This window comes from Etheostoma cragini, chromosome 9 (genome assembly GCF_013103735.1).
Source record: "Etheostoma cragini isolate CJK2018 chromosome 9, CSU_Ecrag_1.0, whole genome shotgun sequence".
NCBI classification, from domain to species: domain Eukaryota; kingdom Metazoa; phylum Chordata; class Actinopteri; order Perciformes; family Percidae; genus Etheostoma; species Etheostoma cragini.
The window spans coordinates 20,685,016-20,705,944 of NC_048415.1; the positions used below are offsets into that span (position 1 = coordinate 20,685,016).

General features: G+C 39.3%; 1 protein-coding gene across 1 annotated transcript; it reads left to right on the forward strand.

The window, feature by feature from the left end:
- The first annotated feature begins 15,592 nt into the window (after positions 1-15,592).
- On the forward strand, positions 15,593-20,387 carry LOC117950278 (claudin-18-like). Its single transcript, XM_034881169.1, has 5 exons — positions 15,593-15,896; positions 17,599-17,763; positions 17,848-17,986; positions 19,032-19,145; positions 20,176-20,387. The coding sequence occupies exons 1-5, from the start codon at positions 15,677-15,679 to the stop codon at positions 20,315-20,317; spliced, it is 780 nt and encodes a 259-aa protein (XP_034737060.1). The 5' UTR covers positions 15,593-15,676; the 3' UTR covers positions 20,318-20,387.
- Positions 20,388-20,929: the final 542 nt, after the last annotated feature.

Below are 20,929 nucleotides of genomic sequence, written 5' to 3' on the forward strand. Positions count from 1 at the left end.
CCCCCCCCCCCCCCCCACACACACACACACACACACACTTTCAGATTTATTTGATATTATTTTGTGTATAAGTCTCAGTGATCGGCCCCTTTTTTAAACAACAAAGAAATAAAGGCATCTTATATATCTTACTATTCTTTCTGGACAAATTTATCATTATGATCAACTTAATTATTTTCTTAATTTTGTACTAGAATGCAGGAAATGGGATTCAAATAAAGAACATTTTTCGGCAGAGGATCACAACAGCAACAATAGCAATGATAGTAATACTAAACAATAGTATTCTAGCCTTATGTTGTAGCCAGTGTTCAAACTATACCGTGGCCTTTAGGGGAGCCCACTTTTTTCTCAGCCCAAGTTTTCATCCTTAAAAAATAGCCATGCATGTATATATAAGTCTTCAAGTCTCTCTACCACTGGCTCTTCCAATTTAACGGCAGAGAGGAGCAAGAGATGTTAGGATGGAAAATGAAGTAGAAGTACAGATACTTAAAAATACTGTTGTAAAAATAGAAATACCGATTTAACTTTACTCAAGTTAAAGTAAAAAACTACAGACTTAGAAATTTACGCTTAAAAGTAAAAGCAGTCTTGCGAATGACCAAACATTTTTTTATGCAAAGCTACTTCGACCATGAATGTTACTAGAGTGAAAGCTGAAAAACTTCAGTGGATATTTTAAATGGATGTCTGCCAATAGGCTTAAAACATCACAGATATGATTATTGTGATAGAGACTGGGACTCCAGCTTAATAAGATTCTGACTGAGTAACAATATATGAATTTAATTGTGATTCTGTGAGAATTCACAGATCCAGTTTCTCTTTTTTGATCTTCCTCTCACCATGTAAAGGAATCTACAGTACATGTATATCTGTGTTCTCAAATATGGATTCTGGAAAGACAAAAAAGGAATAAAATAGGAATAACTAAACAGACATTAATCAAGAAGTTACCCATACTTGTAGAGTTATGCAGCACATTGGCCAGGAGACATCCTTGATGCCTTCTGTCTCAAACATCTCTCTCCTATAAGGCCGAGCATTATTGGGAATGTCTTGCTGCTTGTCTGACGAGTCACTGGGATCTCCGTTTTCTCCATTTTCAATCATGTTGCTGTCCATACTGCTATGTGCTAACGTTAAACATCAAGCTGCAAGGATTTACCGCGAATGAATGCCGCCGAATTTGTCGAGTCGTCTTGTAGTGGTTCATCAAGTGCAACGTATATTCCCATCCAATTAGATTGAATCCAGTGAAATTATTTGAAATTTAGTGCGATAGTGAGGACTAGATTAGGCCTGTATTTGTAGCTGATTCTGGTATCCAACTTGGCCCCAGATGTTGTTGAAACATGGACAGAGACAACTTCTCTCTTTTGATGAATCATTACAATCAAGCAACAGTACAAACATGGGTATGGGTAGCTCTGCTATGGCTGTGTATTTAATACCTTAAAACCTCACAAAGTAAATATTTCCATGCCCCTAGTTCACCCGTAGGTTGCACCCTGGGTAGCTCCGAGTCATAATATGGTACATGACTAACATATACAGGGTGTATTTAATTTTTTTTAAACAATGCCATATTTAATGTAGAGCCCAGTAGTTTCTGTGATAACAGAATCATGGATGGAATCGTGAAATTGAGAATTAAAGTAGGGCCCTACATCAGTGCTAAAAGCTAACTGGAGATTTGAAAATGTGACTACGTCTAAGTTTACATCTGAGCCGTGCTACTGCAACTGCAGGTTATAAGTTATATTAAATATACATTGAAACAATATTTCCATTTGCTTAGGTCTGGTGGGGGTCAACTTAGGCCCGGTGGGGCACCAGGCTTGCAATACACTGGCTAAACACTGATATGTATACTTACAGTATGTTTATGTTTATCATATATATTCTGAGGGTGTTTTTCCATTTTCAAAATTTGTATACAGTCTCACTCATTCATGAGCGTGGTCGAAATAAAAAATTATTTTGCATGACAAGGTTGACTTATCAGCTGACATTGACCTTATGATCACATACCATGATCTTCATGAGCAAGTGAAGTTTACACTGCTGTCATGGAATTAAGATTTTTTAAACTTTTTTTTTTTTTTCTGAGCAGTTAAAGGGTGTTTTTAAGATGAAGCTAAAATAAAATTAAAGAAAATGATTTGTTCATAGACAGATACATTAATAGTAAGAAAGTAAAAGTTAAAGGACATATAGTAAGAGCAAGAAATCAGCAAAACAATTTGAATTATCTGGAAATACTTTGCTTTACCTAGCATAATTCCATTTCTAGTCTCTTCATATCCTGGTCATCTTAACCTGATCCACACTGGATGGTTGCACCAACTCCTCATAAATCCGTTACAAAGTTTATGTGTTGATACTATTTGGTCATAGGCTTATGCAAAGGACAAAAAATGTGTGTGGCAATCAGCGGCACATATGCCTAAGCATTTTTTCTTGGATTCATTTTGGCACCTATATCATGGTTGCAGCTGTAGCCATGGTCCTGCTCTGTGCCCTGCTACTCACTGCTATGCCCTGCAGTCCCCTGCTACATCCTGCTATACCCTCCTACACCCTGTATGGCCTGCTGCACCCTACAGTGCCCTGCTACGCCATGAACTACTACAACTACTATTTCTAGTCATAGTTGTGACTATGATTGCCACTGTTTATTACACCCCTGCACCGTAAGACACCACCTACCAAGTGCCTGGGTCTGTCCGAGGATTCTCCTTAAAAGGAAGTATTCCTCACCACTCTTGGGAGTTTTTCCTTGCCACTGCCGCACTAAATGCTTGCACTTGGAGGAATTAATAGAATTGTTGGGTCTTTGTAAATTATAGTGTGGTCTAGACCTACTGTATATGTAAAGAGTCTTGTAACTCTTGTTATGATTTGACACCGACATGTTTTTATAATAACCCAGAATGGACAAACCAAACACTTGCTCCAAATCACCATTCAAGGGCCTATTAAGTCATCCACCCTAGTTCTCAGACATAGTAGGCACACTGGAGAAGTTTCAGATGGCTGCAATCTGCAACCTCACTGTCCAATAAACCAGAACCTTTAAGTGTCAGATATGTTGAAAATATTTCTTAGTGTGCTACTTGCTCTTCAATCTCATTGGGCCAAATGTATGCACTCTAATGTTCCTTGTGTCAGTAAGCTGAGTTGCATCAGCTACATCTGGTAGACACTAGGTGTACGTGCTGTAATAGTTTTTTTCCTGCTGCCCTAAGATGTTATACTGTATGATTGCAGGTATGAGAGACAACAAAAGTAATACAAATTTCTGTCCAGATAATATTGAATAATCTTTTTTTATTTGTAATTACTAAATGAAAAAAAACAATTATATCTGTTATTTGTTTCAAAACCAAAGACAAAAATTCCATCTGGTGGCAGATCAAAAAAATTAAAGAAGGGCCCATTTTAGATTTTTGGAAATTCCTTTTTTGTTTTGATACCTGGACCAGCAACCCATTTCAATTTAATCCACTTAAAAACATGTGTGTTATAACTAGACTAGGCAACTACCCAGAGGGGCTACATGGCCACAATCATTTTTAACTGGATATTTTCATAGATTTGTGGCCCATGGTCAACACCGTGTATTTAGCTTTTGGTGTTTGGTCTAAACCACTTCTGTTTGTTGGATATTTCCAGAGTCGTGCTCAGAGGAACAGCATTGCAGCCTTTCTGCCTCCCACATCTGACTATATTCAGACTCAATGACAACAAGAACCTTCCTCACTTCATACCCAGTCCTCCGTCTGTGGAGCGTGTTCCCACTATCCATTGTCACCGCATTAACCGTAGGCTAGCATAAAAGTAATTGGAAACTGATGCAAGCCAAAGCTTCAATTAATGCACCACCAAAGTCCCCGTTCTGTGTAATCGGCAATAATGGTTTCATGTTTGGGAGGGCGTTTGGTCACTCGCATTCAGCACTCACCTCCTGACAGAGACTGTTAAACCCTGCTCAAAATCCCCACTCCACAGTAATCTTCATTTCAGTCATTTTCCTTCTTTTTCCATCTCTGATGACAGCTCCAGTGTCTTCGCATTGCTTGCAGTCAGATCGTGCGCCCGAGTGAACAGGAGGTGTAATTGACTACTGACAACTCAGCGACAGTATTCTTAATTATTACTCCAGGGTATGGTGGCTGGCTGGCCTGGGTTCAGCTCTCTTACTGAGTATGCTAACAGAGTCATTTTCCTCCTCTCTGTGAATATCGAAATGCAGTTTTGTTCGCTGCCTTTCAGAACCCAAGACTTTAAATTTAGGGGATGATTGCAAATGAAATGCATGTGCTGTTGGTTTAATGCTGCACATATTTTACACAAGTGCCCTGCAGGCTACTATCCTATCAGTGCTGCTACAACCCAGTGTATTAACAAGATAACACAGATGTCTTTTGTCAGTATTCTTCATCTGATATACAAGTTTTATTCTATTATTTAAATATACAAATTACAAATTTATATATATATATATATATATATATATATATATATATATATATATATATATATATATATATATATATATATATATATATATATATATATATATATATATATATATATATATATATATATATATATATAAATGTGTATGTATAAATATATATGTGTATATATATATGTCTGTGTGTGTGTGAGTTTGGCTCCAGACATGAGACTACATGGTGCCTTTTGTTTCTTTTGCCTTTGTGTGTCAACTCTTCATCTGTCCTTACAGTGATAAGACATTACACTGCTGCTACTAGTACTACACAAGAGCATAATTCCTCTGGTCCTTGCCTGTTTGTGCTTGCACTGGGCCTGCTCAGTGTGATAGAGCAGAGTAAAGAGGGTGAGCATCGCTTTGTGTTGCAGTCTGTATCTTTTGTGCGGGTGGATATGGAAGAGGGCGTGAAACAATTGGACAAAATGGCCCTAATGTGCTTAAAGAATCTTCTGTCTTCAATCAAAGCTCACACACATGCACCACAAAGGCAGACTGAGCAAACCCAATTCTCCGCTGCTTCTGCAGAGTGACTGTTCTTCTCTCGGCTTCAGTGCTTCTCAACTCTGTGCTGGAAATCAGGATCCGGTTGGCTTTGTGCTGTTTCTTTCTCAATTGTCATCCACACACGATTAATTTCCTGTGAGTAGCCTCATCTCTTTAGGATGGGGACAGTGGAGATTTGGCCTTAAGACCAGACAGCAAAGTTTAACTTACATAACAGATAATATAACATATATTGTCATGGTTATATCCCATTGTTAGATTCCATTGGTAGATTGCATGATCCACTCAAAAGTCATAATTGCCAGCCTATTTCCCTTTTACACCATGTCGTAAAAATTAGCTGAAATGAAAGTAAATACAGTTACAACTAAAACTAAATTGATCATTATCTTAACCATAGGTGTAGTTTACAGAGGGGATGTGGGGTTACAACCAATCACAGGGATTGTCCGTTCATAGCTCAATAATCGTAACTTGGCTATGCAAGACTATGCAAGAAAGTTTGAAGGGTAGGGACTTCTGTCCAGTTAACTTAAGCATTCAAGGATTTAAGGTGTTTATTTATCATTACAATAACAAGTGGTTGTTGAAATGCTTGTATCCCGCCCTCCCCAACAGTGCAACAATAATGATAATACAAAGGAAACTATCTAATAAATACAAATAAAATAACTTATAATTATATAAGTAACTGTTAACCAAATTCCAATGGAAGCTGTGAAGCTATGTATGCAAAGTGGCAGTGTGCATAAAATAACAATAGGGAAATTCAGGGCTAGCTACTATCAGTATAGCTATACAATGTAAAGTTTATTGTTGTGAGTTGAGTAGCCTGACGGCTCGTGGGAAGAAGCTATCCCTGAATCTAATGGTTTTGGACTGGATGCTTCTGAGCCTTCTGCCCGATGGCAGCTTACTGAGCAGTCCATGGAATGGGTAACTGGGATCAGAAATGATAGTTATTAGGCTACCCACAGTGGTCTGATAACTGGTAATAATAAAAAAAGTAATAATAAGGAGAATATATTGACATAATTTTGTAAGACAACAGGTTAAAGTAAAAATCTTCCAGTTCTTGACTAGCAGATTCTGCAAAAGCGTCACATTAAAATTCGGCCATTAACCTTTCAGAACCAAGCACAGGCAGCATAATGCCGCCCCAGTGTGTTACCTCATATAGCGTGCCGGCGGAACAAAAGAGACATGGAGTATTACACAACAGTATTGGCGCGTGATGTTGTGAGCTGATCCACACCGTTAATTAACCATGCAAACCCGACTGGTCCTACAAACACCCAACTTTATGCATCACAGTACTGTAGCACAATTTTGTATAATAATGCAAGCGAGTGGAAGAGAAGGTGGGCTATTGCATGCCATGTTTCTGTTAGTAATAACTTTGACAACTCAGAACGCTACATTGTCACTTATTGACCTGCTTGTGGGTCGACTCACGGATCGTACTGCATGTAGTTCCGCCACGCCGGCAGTCCGTTTCACACAGACGTTTGTTTGGCGCTGTTACCGCTCTGTGACTACCTCTGATGGCAATTTGAGGGCGCAACAACTCGGTCCCTCCATTGTGTCTTTGTAACTTTCACACAGACTCCAAGACAGCTTAAAGGCACAACAGTCCCGCCTTAAAAAGGCTGTGTGCTACTGTGTAGTATTTCCCACAGTGTGGAAGCTGGTTCTGGATGCTATCAAAGTTTAGGCTAACATTAGCTGCTCTTTCCTGTCCTTTGTTGGATTTGGGGAAGTTTTCCCAACAATACCCTAGATAGGGTTATGTTTGCAACTCATCAGCCTTTTTGTCATGGATTATTATCTGGTGAGGATGTTAACTTTTCATGCCTGCGGCATGCAACTTCAGCCTCGAGCATTTTGTAAGACATATTCTCTGTAGCTATCAAGTGCATAATTACGACCCCTTTTGCAGATTACTTGTTTTAAAATGGGTCAGGTGGGAACAATAAAAGGTCAGTCAAAGACAGTGTTTTAAACTCCTGGAGGTAGCTTAGTTAACTAGCATGTTAAAGCCTACTTCTCTCTGAAATTGAAGGACCCGTTGTTTTACAAATTACTAAGAATTGTTGAGTGCTACACCATTATCCCTGCAAAACTGTATATGCCGTGTAAGACCTGAAAGCTTGACAGGCATAGCAAACATAACCAAGGGGAGACAAGACTTAGTTAATGGTCAATTGTGACTTTTAAATGTATTCAGACATTGTTTATGATCATCGGGCTCAGTTCATGTGGTTATAGCGATTACCAGATGGCCTATTGACATCAATATTTCTTTATTCCTGGCACCGTTAAGAGATCAAGAGTGTGATCAGAAATGGCAGCTCATCTCATCTGTAATTTGATGATGAAATAGATGGCAATGAAAGGAAGAGAGGGAGCATACCTGGGAGCGAAGAAAGCATGATGGTTGCTTCATGACCGCTCCTCTTGCCCTTAGTGTAACATTCAGGGAAAGAGTGTCCCTTTGTTATCGCCCCCCTCTCCCTGGCAATTATCACAAACTCCACTTCCCCTGCCCTCCGGAGCCCAGAGAACTGAGCGGCCGGAGTGGGAGAATAGCTACATTTATAATTTTTTTCTTCTCTTTTCCATAGATTAATTTTCTAGGAAGCCCTGTCACTGCTGTACAGGAAAGCAGAGAGAGAAAGAGAGAGAGGAATAGAGTGTAAAAGGGGGGAGATGTGGGGTTGGAGAGATTGGGGCTACAGTGCACGAGCCTTCTCGCTTTTTTCGTATTTTTTTCTCTTTTCTTGACAGATCATTTTCCATGCAGGGGTATCTGGGGCTCTGGCCGATAATTGGCATGCAGATTGCAGCTGATGGCGTCCCGCAACAGAAGAAAAGAACTGGCTAGTTAGAATAATGAGCCAGGCTGCCTGATGGATGGGCGAGGGAGGAGGTCATACAAAATGTTTCAGACACAATTCCTAACCCCCCCTCCTCCTCCATCCAACCGCAAACCTACCTGCACCCCCCATTTTTATTTTTCACAAAGCCCTGATATTTCATTATTTCCTCCTCTCTCTACCCTTCTAGGGCAATGAAAGCGTCCCATCTTCCTCTTTCTTTCCCCTCTTTCTTCTTCTCCTTTATTTTTTTCTTCCTCCTTGCCCAGCTGTGAACCCTATCCTTTTGCGCTGTGCAGAACTGTCTGGGAGAAGGTAGCGGACAGTGACAGTACAGTTTTGGGTGCACAGAGCCTTAAAAATGTCACAACTCATTAGGAGCCTGACACCCTTAAGAGACTCTAGTGTTTTAATTACAGTACAGGAGTTAATTACTGGCCTCTCAATGGATTTCTTTTCCTCACCCTCTGCTAGGAGAGTCCACGTTTGAAATACAGGCAGTAGGCCGAAATATAAAAATACTCTGACATGCTCGCAAATGTAAGGAGCTTTGTTGAAAACTTTGGGTTGAAAATATGATTTGCAGGTGGGATGGGTTTGAATCTATATTTTTTTTACTTGTTTGCTGTTCTTATTGATGGATATTATTTTGAAGTAAACCTTACAACACTGGGAAGTTACCAAAGGACGTGTATCAGCCCTATTAGACAATTACATCTAGGGCTTGGTATTTAATACTTTTTAGGCACCGACCGAATTGCCTCTGAAGGATCATGCTTCAAAAAAATGCCTTGCCATGAAATACCCAATTTCAAAAATCTCATCAGTGTCAGTGAGCCAATGAGCATGCAGCATCTAATTATTTATGTAATTGTCTGTTTAGCATTACACGTCATAGAGACAGGCAGGACAAACTCTACATTGCACACAGAGATGGGGCTCACGTAGTAGGAGCTGAAATAAATAAAAAGATTTGTGTTGTAATGTTGTTCTTCATTTTGTTTTATAAAATTGGTTTTGAAAAAAATATTGTTTAGGAACCAGTATTGAAGTCAAGGTATTAATATTGGTATAAGGTACCCAGCCCTACTTGGAAACCTGTTTTATATACAAGGCACTGTAATCTACATATAGTCTTTTGTCAAAACCACTGATTCAGATTTCAGGTTCTGTTAGTATTAGATTTTAGGCCTCCCCCTTAGAAAGCATGTTATACCTCTCCACCACCCCCGGGTTGCGTTTTGTTGTGAATTCCTCTAATCCTTGCAGCTTTACAGGTAATTAACCCAGACTGTCGTGTTACCCTGCACATCACCACACGTTTGATCTACCTTCCAGGTCAGGTGGGTAAACAGAGGAATCATCATAGCCTCTAAGTGTTATTAAGTATCTCGTTGTGCATGAGAGGATCAGGCACTTTTGCTTGTTTTGATTGTCTTACTGGCGCAATTTCCTTTGTTTTGCCGAGTAATTTTTTCCTCACTGTGAAAAGTATTAATTCAAAGTCAGAGTACAACTGTGAGCAAATTTCAGGCGTAGTAACAGTAGAGCAGGCCTATTTCAAAGTCTCATTGCATGTCATGCAACATAAGCTTGTGCTTTGTAATAAGGTTGAAAGTAAATCAGTAGTTTTACTCAATTATTGTACTGACTTAGAATTCCTTTTTCATGCTGCTTTTTTATACTTATTATATTGTACCTTTTACTTACTACACTTACTACACGTTATTCGACAGTTACTTTGCAGATTAAATTTTTTTTTAAAAATGTGTCCCAACATGCACCATATCGGCTTACATATTGTCATGGTATACTGACAGTGTAGTTCGCAGTAGTTAGTATACAAAAAAATCAACATGGGAATCCAAGATGTTGCAATACATACACCAATGGATGTCACCATGAATCAATTCAATTTGATTCAATGCACCTTTATTTATCCTTAACCCGATTTTTTGCCACCCAGGTCAAAACACACACATACACACACACACACACACACACACACACACACATACACACACACACACACACACACACACACACACACACACACATAGCGTTTCCAAATCAATCAAAATTAGATTTAAAAAAAACACAAAGAGCATAAAAACAGGAGAGTTATGGGTATGATGAACATTTCATCAACATCGCTGATGCATTGAACATGCGTAGCTCTGTTATTGCGGACAAACCTACGAAAATTTTAAAAAAAAGTTTGAGGCTGGAAATTACAAAAATCTTGTCAATGTTTGACCAAGTTCTGTGGCAGTTCTCCCAGCCGCTCTGCAAGCTTAATCTCACTTGCACCCTCATCAACACAACACACAAGGGAACAAATTTACTGTTTCATCCTCATTCTTCCAGGCACGCTGAGGAGCTGTATACTGTACACAGCAGATCAAAGCCTTAATTGAAAAATAATTATAGGTACTTAATCATAGAAAGCACTGGGCTAATTGAAGTGAAAACAAGAAGGCAAACGCAGACCCTCAGAATCGTGGCAGAAAGAGGATATTGTAAAAGCTTCTTCTTCAATCCCCATTGTCTTCCAGATTAAATAGGAGAGGGCTATTAGAAGAGTTAATTGGCTCTCTAATTTAGATCTCCCCCCACTGAAAGCATAACGGATGCAAGCCTGTCGACCAATGATGTGTGCACTCTGTCACACTGTCCTGCTGGACTGTGATTGGTTAATTGCTTAGGGATTTTTGAAGTTTTCTCTCATTCTTCAAATGTAACAGATTTATGAGGGATTCATTCGTCTCCCTGGCTGCCCAGGTAGTGTTCATTGTTTGAAGTGGGTGAGAGAGTTGGAACTCGTGTGACTCATTTAGCAGCAACTAGATCGTTTGGTCTGCCTTCTGGCTAACATTAAACCGTTTTTTTATTTCGTTATTTATTTTTTTAATCATGTGTGTTTATTTCCTACTGATTTCTGTCACATGAACCCTCATGCACGGAAGGAAATATGTACTGAAATCCGGATTGTCCTTCTCCTGACCTGCTCATACTATGTAGAAGTTCCTGATGCCCTCAGAGAAACAACACATTCACTCCAGGCCACCTTACGTGAAAGGACTTCTTATCACACGTCCAGCAAGCCTGCTCCCTGTTGCGGCAGCCGCCTGTGTTCTCTGCACTCACTCTGCCCTCTAGTGTCCGCCAGGCAGCTGTGCACTGATTACTGAACACAAATCCATTTAGACACCCAAAAGGTGCAAGAAAGTAAATTGGCCATTTTTGTAACATTTTCCGAGAGAGCCTTTCATCATTTCAGCACATCTCTTTCTAGTGTTTTCTTATTGTAGCCTGAGTGGTAATGGAGCTCTTGACTGGAGTTCAAAATAGAAGTTGGTGTGGAAAATGTCTTTTAAGGTCTGTCAACCCACCTTCTTTTAACAAAGTCAGTGAAAATGACAGCAGATTATGCTACTCGTCTTGCTATATGACATATGTTTGTGGGACTGAATACGGGAGGACTCTCTAACTCCTTTATATACTTCTTGCACTGAATTAGCTTGAAGCTATTCTTAATCAATCGTTAGTCATAGTAGTAGCATGACTCCAGGTTGGTTTGTAGGTTTGTTGGTTGGTCGGTTCACCATCTTGGTCCAGGCCGAAATACCTCAGCAACTACTAAATGGATTTCCATGAATTGTACAATCATCCACAGCCTCCAGAGGATGAATACTAATTACTTTGGTAATCCTCTCACTTTTCTTCTCATGCCACCTTGAGGCTAGTCTTGTATTGCCAGACCTATCTCCACAGTGCTGTGGCTACTCCACAGATACATTCTGGTTATAAGAGAGAAAAAGAAACACTCTGGGTTGTTTGCATTTCTTTAAACCAATCACAACCATCTTGGGTGGCGCTAAGCTCCGCACAACGATGGTGGCTCTGCAAAATTGTCTCGGGAAGGAACTGGTTCTGATGGAACATTTGCAGAAGAAAACACCACGTACAATATCAAAGAAAGTTAACTGTTCACACAACACAATAACATGAGCTATGTATATACAGTAATCTGGATACATGGTTAAACGTAATTTGCTTTTACCAGTGTATCACTGTGTGTTTTTGATAACAGTCCCACCAACTGGTCCCAAAACATTTAAGTTAGAGAGTAAATGCCATAAATGTATTCTTTGTAAATCTTTAAAATAATAAGCTAAAAGAACCAAGCAGGCCTGACTTGTTGCATGATCCAAAAAGACTTGCCATTTTCAGCATATAGCTTGAAAGCACGATGTTTATTGTTGTTTCCCAAAATGAACAGAGGTTGAGAACAGCAACACACAGAGAGTGCCAGATGTCAAGAAACATAATATTCCAGATGTCTTAATCATCATTTTATACTGTACATTTCCCCTAAATTCAGCCTGGCATAGTCAGTGTCTTTGAAAATTGTTAGTTCTACAAAATAAAGTTCTGTGGGTTTGACCAAAATTTGGGTAAATAGCATGAGTTTGTATTGACTGGCCCATTGGCAGTCTGCTACTGGTTATTGGGTGTACCAGCATCCAGCATTGATTTAATGCCTCTTACAGTACTCAGACACACAGCACACAGTGAATTAATCGTATAATCGTAGCTTCTTGGCAAATACATTTGTATAAAGTAGCTTTTCTTTTCATGTATATTTGAAAGGGCAGCTCATGATGAATAAACACTAGCTTCTACAGGGGAAAAGTTGTTTGCTTAAGGTTCAGCCTGCAGGGGGACAAATGGCTTTGAACACCAGAGAGTAAAAATCATTAGTCTTTCACTGTGCAAAGAGTTACCTGAGAGGTCAAGTCTGCCTTTAAACATATTTATTTAACTTGAGTCGCCACTTGTCTTTAGCTCAAGGTTTTTCATAGCAGCAGGATTTCTTACTGGGACAAATGTCGAGATTCTGGTAATACTTTGTCAAATAAATATACATTAGCTGTGTTTGGTTTTGGAGTGTATTCCATATCTATTGCCCATGTGATATAATTGTTGCCTTCGACATTGAATGCAAAAATGGAAATGCTTCCTTTACCACTAGAAGTTAGAAAGATTGTCTAACTTCATTAGGTGGGTCTGAAGAAATAGGTTTATCATAATGAACTGTGACTGTTGTAACTGTAACTGTTGTACTGCTGAAAAAAAAAAAGCGAGAGCCTTAAATAAAGTGGGAGAAAATATCCAAACCTATAACACCACCTTTACACACACCTGACATTACCTTGAGTTTAGCTAATGTACAGTATATGAGTAATATGGTAATACTATGATAATACAGGCTGTGTTTTACTCTGGACAAGGTCCAAACCCAGTTTCGATACAGTCCTGATGTCTCACATGTTCTCGACATATCAGCCACAGGCAAATTGGTTTCAGTTCACTACAATCATATCAGTATTTACTTTAGTCTGACTGGTGCCATGATACAGAGCACCCACCCCAACAACAGCGTTATTTAGTATCGCTTAACACAGCCCGGCTGACACATACTGTAGAACAATTGTCAACCAGTAAATAAACTTCAGAAACACTTAATTTAGTTTAAGATGCATATACAGTAACAACACCAAAATCTCTTAAAAGGCTTTAGTATTTGAAAGAAACTTCATGACTGTCTCTGTTTAGTATATCAAGACATCAAAAGGCATGAACAAGCATACTTTGTTGTGGTTTCAAGCTCATAGTACAGTGTCTTCTCTCAGGGTGTTTATACACCTTATCCTGGATCACAACTGTGTAATGCTCAATGTAATGAGTATCCTGCCTGATTTTTCCATAATTAGGATATGACTCATCCAATAAGCTGTAAACAGGATACAGTCTGCTGGATGTACAGGGTTTTGTCAACCATTAAAATATAAGATTGAATGTTGAATGTCAGGCGACAAGTAAACATGAATGGCTGCTGAAGGTAAGAACAGCTCTGTTGAAGCACCTGCAAATCTTAAAAAGTATTTTTCCCAAACATTCATTTTTCATGACTAAATAAGCAACAATCACAGATAGAGTTAAGAAAAATAAGCACTCTTGGGCGAAGGACTCTTGTGGAGGAGGGGTGGGGGCACTTGCGCGATCACGGAAATCTTGGGTCATATGGACGCTCCAACAGTTCTTAGAATGTCTCGTGGCAGCAACAGGAACTACCCACTATAGCTTGGATTATTTTAGCACAAAGACTGGAAACATGAGAAAACAGCTAGTCTGGTTTTGTACGAAACTAACAAAATCGGAGTACCAGCATCTCCAATGCCCGGTTCAGATTACACAATATCAGCCCAGACTTTAGCCTGACCTGACCCGGCAGACGCAGGACTTTGGGTCATATGGGTAACAACATTAGCCGCCAGGCGCAACAATATTTTGTTTTAACCATGTAGTGTGTGGACAAAAATTAAAATTTTTAATATTACGGTGCAAATCTGTCATCATAATAGCAATGTGTTAAGGTACAAACGCGCCTGGCTTTTAACACACTTGTGAAATAATGAAGACACTAAGAACAACCTTGAACCATTCGTCTGGCGCACAGACCCTTTTTCCCACCAATAAACTAGCAAAAGTGGATTCGTACACGCTCTTAACGCACCTGTGCCAGGTATTTCACGCCGTGCACTTAGATCATTAAAATAGGGCCCATAGTAGCAGTCATTAAAAGACGACAGCGAGTCTAGCGACCAACTAAATTTTAGGTTTTTCACAAACAGGCTCAGTGGTAGTGGTTCCTTGGCCCTGCAGTCCCATGTCAAAGTGTCCTTGTGCAAGACACTGAACCCCGAGTTGTCCCCGATGCTGCGCATCAGAGTGTAAATGTGTGTTGGTGTTTATCTGATGAGCAGGTAGCACCTTGCATGGCAGCCTCATCCACATGAATGTGTGTGAATGGTGTACTATGTAAAAGCGCTTTGAGTAGTGTTGGTCCCGACTTGGACCTTAGGTTCTTTGTTGGAAAGGATATTCTCAGACCTGAGTGAGTTGTAAATGGTCCACTTTATTATGCAAAATTCATTTTGGAGACATGCAGTTCATACAGCAAACACAAGCAACATACTCAGAGCTGACAGTCTGAATGTCTGACTCTTTTCCTCTTCCCTTTTCTCTTATACTCTTATCTAGCCCTCGGTGCAAACACCCTTGTCACCAAGAGGAACAATAACCCACCAGCATGACAGGAAACACCTGCAAGCCTCATTCTGTTCAGCTAAGGCGCGTGCTTGGCAATACTCTAATCGATATGCAGAGTAGATGCTGAGTTTCTATAATAAAACATTGCAGTCATAAACATGTGTCTGTGACCATTTGTTCAACTCACAACCCTTGTGATCGCACCCAATGACTCACCCAGACATTACCAGACATAGGGATGTAAGTGACTGGAACATCATTCAAAAGAAACAGTGATACAATCTGATTTATATCACAACTGTAGTTGTTAAGACTTAGACTATAAATACAGCCATTTACATCTACAAACACAATTTACATTAAAAAACATGAGTCAAGTGTAATAATTAGAAATTAAAGAACCATATTATGTTCAGTTTATACTGACAAGAAATACTGAGCAGCATTAATCTTCACTAATACGCTCCACCCAACTTTTTCTGTACATGACTGGGCTGTGTGCAAACAAGCAGGGTCATTGGTGAAGTCCTTTTTTACTTCACACCTGCTTATATCATATTCAAACACACAGCCACACTGCTGAGGAGAGCTGATAGCTTTTGAATCTTGAATTTTCTTTTTCCACTCGAGCCAGCAGAGAAAAGACAGCAGCATGGCAGCCACTCTCTGTCAAGTAATGGGTTTGCTTTTGAGTTTGTTAGGGGTGGCAGGTATAATCGCAGCGACGGGGATGGACCAGTGGGCAACCGAAGACCTCTTTGATAACCCTGTGACGGCCATTTTCTCCTACTCAGGCCTGTGGAATTCATGTGTCCGCCAGAGCTCCGGCTTCACAGAGTGCCGACCGTATTTCACCATTCTGGGACTGCCAGGTACGCTTGTATTTGTCATTAGCAACACAGAAACAACATGGACAAATAATACTTCAAGGAACCACAAAACTTGAACAATAATTAAAAGAATTATAGTTTTCTGGTTGAATGCAGAAAATCCCCAAACCTTTTTAATTTTTTTAGTTTTTAATTTTTTACTTCAAACTAAAAATAACATTAAAAAAATATATAAAAACACAATAAGTACATGGCAACAAACACCACCCTTCATTACTAAGCGGGAGTGTGTGTGTTAGGGGAGGGGGAGTAGCCATCGCCTTTGTATCTCGAAACTGGGACTCGTGAAAATGAGGTGAGATCTGATAAGCCCAGTTCCTTGTTGAAGCATACATAAGATAAGCCAGAGTTCAGACACTGCCATTTCACGACTCCATGACATGCTAGCTTTTTTTGATCAGGACTTCTAAAATGGCTGCCTCGATGATTCAGTTAATAGGATTCATGTTGTCCATGTTGGGGCAATTCCTAATATCAGCTGCGACAGCAATTGACATGTGGAGCTTGCAAGACCGATCATTTACAATCGTTACCAACGTGTACACCTATTCTGGGCTGTGGAACACATGTGTAGGGACATCATACGGTACTACACAGTGCAGGCCTTATTTTACCATACTAGGACTACCAGGTAAGAGAATCACTCTTAGAGAGAAAAATTACATTTATAGAACATGTTGGTTGGATTAAGAAGAAAATTTTCCAATATACCTTGGAAGGTACTTTTAAAAACATTCAGGAGGTTTTAAGGCAGATTTACTCTATTTCCCTCTCCTGCATAAAAATGCAGTGGACTGCAGAAAAGATGTGTCTCTCCGGGAATCAAATGGAAATTCGATGAGACATCCGAAGCTTAGCTGAGCAAGCACAAGCTTTACCGGAGTGTCACACAATGTAAAGTACATTTCCACACACTGTACTTAACAGCTGAAGGTAGTGTAGAACATATTGTACATAAGGTCTTAAAGGCTTAAGTCTAGAATAATACAGGTAATATCTCAGGCCGTTGAAAGATGGCATTTAGGTTCAATGTTTTACATGGTAACTTGATTTATATGATTTTATAATGCTGCTGCTGGGGGAAAAAATCTGCATTTTTTGTTCTTTGTTTTCTTGTAACTTAAAGACATGCCATGAGATTTTTAAGTCTGCTTTGAAGTACATTCTTTATATACATGTGAATGAGTATAATGTTATTATTTGTCATTTCTGAAAAAATACATTTTTTGAGATTTTAACCCAACACTTTCACAAGTAGTTAATGTACCTTAAGACATTTTTCACTCCCTCAAGTAATTTACTTTATAGTAATACTTTAGTCATAATATTTAATTTTACACATTTAAAATGTATGCCTGTCCTGTGATATATAGTACATTGGCAGTGGTGGGAGAAGCATCATCATTCATTTATTAATCATACGCTTGCACATTCTTTTTTTTTTATCTGGAATCATCAACAGCATCTTGTATAAACAAAACAAAATAAAAACACAAGAAACACAAATGTAGAGAAATCAAAGTTGAAATCAATACCTTAAAGTTCCTTGAAAATAGTACGGTTCTTGAGTAAATGCACTTATGTTATTTCTTTCCCCCCACTCTGCATTGACCACTTAAAAATCTATTTCATGAGAAACTTTTGTGATGACAAGTATTCTGAATGGTGTACCTTTGACTTTCAGCTCTGCTCCAAGCAGTGCGGGCCCTGATGATTGTTGGTATTGTCCTTGGAGCCATCGGCTGCCTCATCGCCATCTTTTCAATGAAGTGCTTGAAAATGGGGAACATGGAGGACAACATCAAAGCCACAATGACTCTGACTTCTGGAATTATGTTTCTTCTTGCAGGTGCATTAATGTATACAATGTCTAGTTCTGTTATTACAGCTAAACCATTGTGCACTAACTCCATTGTTTGCTCTTAATTTGTAGGCGTGTGTGGCATTGCTGGAGTGTCAGCCTTTGCTAACTTGATTGTGCAAAGTTTTCGCTTCACAACCTACGCAGATGGGGGGTTCAGCTCTTTTGGAGGAGCGGGTATTGGTGGACTCTCAGGAAATCTGACTCCAAGGTAAAGTCAAATTCAGATGGTGTTTTATCTGCTGTAGCACTTTACATTTTACTCAACAAGTCCTCCACCGTACAACAACATCGGGCCTTTTAATGCTGTCTTCTAATACAGGGTTGTCAAACTGAATTTTACTAAGGGCCACACTGGAAAAAAGACAACCACACCAACATGCTTTTGTTTCACTAAAAAATTAAAATATCTTTGACTGTGGCCTATTACTTCATGTCTCTTTTTAGGACATTTTTTTAGCTTTTTTTGTGTCTTTCTACAATGTTTTTGTCAAATTTAGGGCATTTTTGTCAACAAAAAGCCCTACAAAAGTCAGCAAAAAATCTATTTAGCAAATCAAGCAAAACAATGATTTTTTTACAGTAACCTGTTTTGCTATTTGTCTCAAAGCTATCTGAACTTGAAACACTTTCCTGTGTTTTCCTGTGTGGCTAGCCAGTTCAGTTAGGTGTGCCAAAACCTTTTGTGAACGTAAATTTATATACATGCCGGATCTAAATCTCTAAATCTTCTGCATGCCTTGAATTAGACACGTTCTATAATACAACCCACAGAGTGTTGCGGTGTAACACTTCTTAAGCGTTGTGAAACAGTTGCAGTTTGGTTATGTTTGGCCACAAAAAGTACTTGGTTACCTTAAGGCACCAAAAGTACTTAGTTAAGCTTAGAAAATGTCATGGTTTGGCTTAAAATTAATTCGGAACACGCATGTGACACTGCACGTCACATTTGATTAAGGAAAAACAAGAAAAATTGGCGTTTACTTTGGTTTTAAAACAGGACTGGAACTCCATTCTCCCGGGTGAAAGTCCTGTTTTATTTACCACCCCAACCTACCCGCTAATGCAGAAATGTGACGCTGGTATACTTCACTTTTCGTCCTGCTTTGCTTCAGTCATAATAACTTCAGACACTAGAGGGCGCCGCCACTAAAAACGTAGATATGAGTCGTAATTGCTGCTTCAACAAACATCCTATGGGAGCGTTTTTTTGGGAACGGACAGTCTTGTTTCACTGTAACATTGTCTTCTTTCAGGTACACTTTTGGCCCTGCTCTCTTCGTGGGCTGGATTGGCGGAGCCATCTTGTTTGTTGGAGGCATCATGATGTGTCTGGCCTGCCGTGGAATGACTCCAGATAGAAACAGAGCGTAGGTTCTATCATCTGACACCTTTTCTGACTTTAACAGTACTGCTGGGATGGCAGAAACTTAAACAGAACATGACTTAGTAACAGAGAAGAGTCAGTTGCTAAATGCAGCAAAGATCTGAAAGAAAGCAGGTGCTAAATGCAAAATACTTGTGCAGCTTGTACTGTATGTCCACTGCTGTAAAAGGCTTCTGATAAAGGTGAACAAAAATATACAGCACCACTGGGGAATTGTTAGGTCTTTGTAAATTAGAGTGTGGTCCAGATCTACTCTATCTGTAAAGTGTCCTGAGATAGCTTCTGTTATGATTTGACCCAATAAATAAAATGTATTGGATTTCTGTTAAGCTGTGGGGGAGTAAAAATCTTAGTTCTTTTGAAAGTTAAGGACACATACCCAGCAAGATCTAAATGCAAATCATTTGATATGTGTAGGTTTTTTCTTTTCTACATTTTCTGTACTAGTACAGTGCCCGCGGAAAATGTGCCTGTATGGAACAGGCGCCTACTTGGCCTGTGGCATTGCTGCTTGTAGAATTCATCAAAACCAAATTGTACCCCAAAATGACTTACAGAAGAACCCCCAAACACCTAATAAGCAACTTCACTGTCTAGCCTACTACTGACTTGTAGTGTAGGCTATTTCTACATCAGAGGAAGACATTGTACTACTGCATTTACCTGACAGAGAATGCTGCAGATTCAGAATGTAATCACAAAATATCCAATTCAATATCCAACTCCATGTGGAGTAACAAGACATTAGCGTCATGGACTCATGTTGTGCACCACCCACCGTGGCCCCGCGGCTGAGCTGGTGCTATGCCCGTTGGGTCCCAAACAGTTGGTACGCTGAGAGCCACTGACAAAGCGTCAGTGTTTTACGAGTTCGGAGTGAGAACTTTGTCTTTACGCTATAATTCACTCTGGCATCTTAAAACACGTCAAACTAGACTCTTAATGCTTCAACTCTTAAAGTCCCAAATTGAACATAGATATACTTTCTATATATATTATTTTATATTCTTAAGGTACGACGGGATGGCCTACAAAGCTGCTTCTCACCACACTATCTACAAGTCGGACACCAGACCCCGTCCAGCCATCAATGACTCCTACAAGGCCCAGAGTGTGGAGGGAAGGCATTCCAACCAGAGATTTGACTACGTGTAGAATCATTTCTCTACTATAGATACCTCTCTTTTATATTCTATTGCTCTGTGATGATGTTTTTCTCTTGTCTTTTGTCTGCATTCATGAGAAGAGGCACTCTTTCTTTTTTTCTAGTATAATTTGGCTAAAAACATTTAAGGTTATTTTTTTATTGTGTTTTTAATAACATCACATAATCCTGTTGCATGCTGTTTTTTGATTTTCTTTTGTGACGTTTTTGACACATGACACAAAATAAAGATAACAACAGAGAAATTGCAAACCTGGAGCCGTTTGTACTAGCTTTTTGTACTGTAGGTTTAAATGTAGCCAAGTGTAAACTAATTGGGGATTTATGCATCACTAAATTAAAAAGATTCCCACCAAACAAACTCTTTCTCATTTAGGGATTAGTTGTTAGACCCAGTAACTGCCAGGTGCGGCTGTGGCGTAGCTAACTGAACCAACAACTAAATGACCGTTAACTTGTTAATACAGAACCTATTTAAGTTGAAAAGTGGTAATACGAATACTTTGGTTGATCCATCCTACCTGCATTTAATCAAAAAACTATCTAATAATAATGTAAACTTTTGTGAAAATACATTTTACAAAAATGAACCTATCACAGCT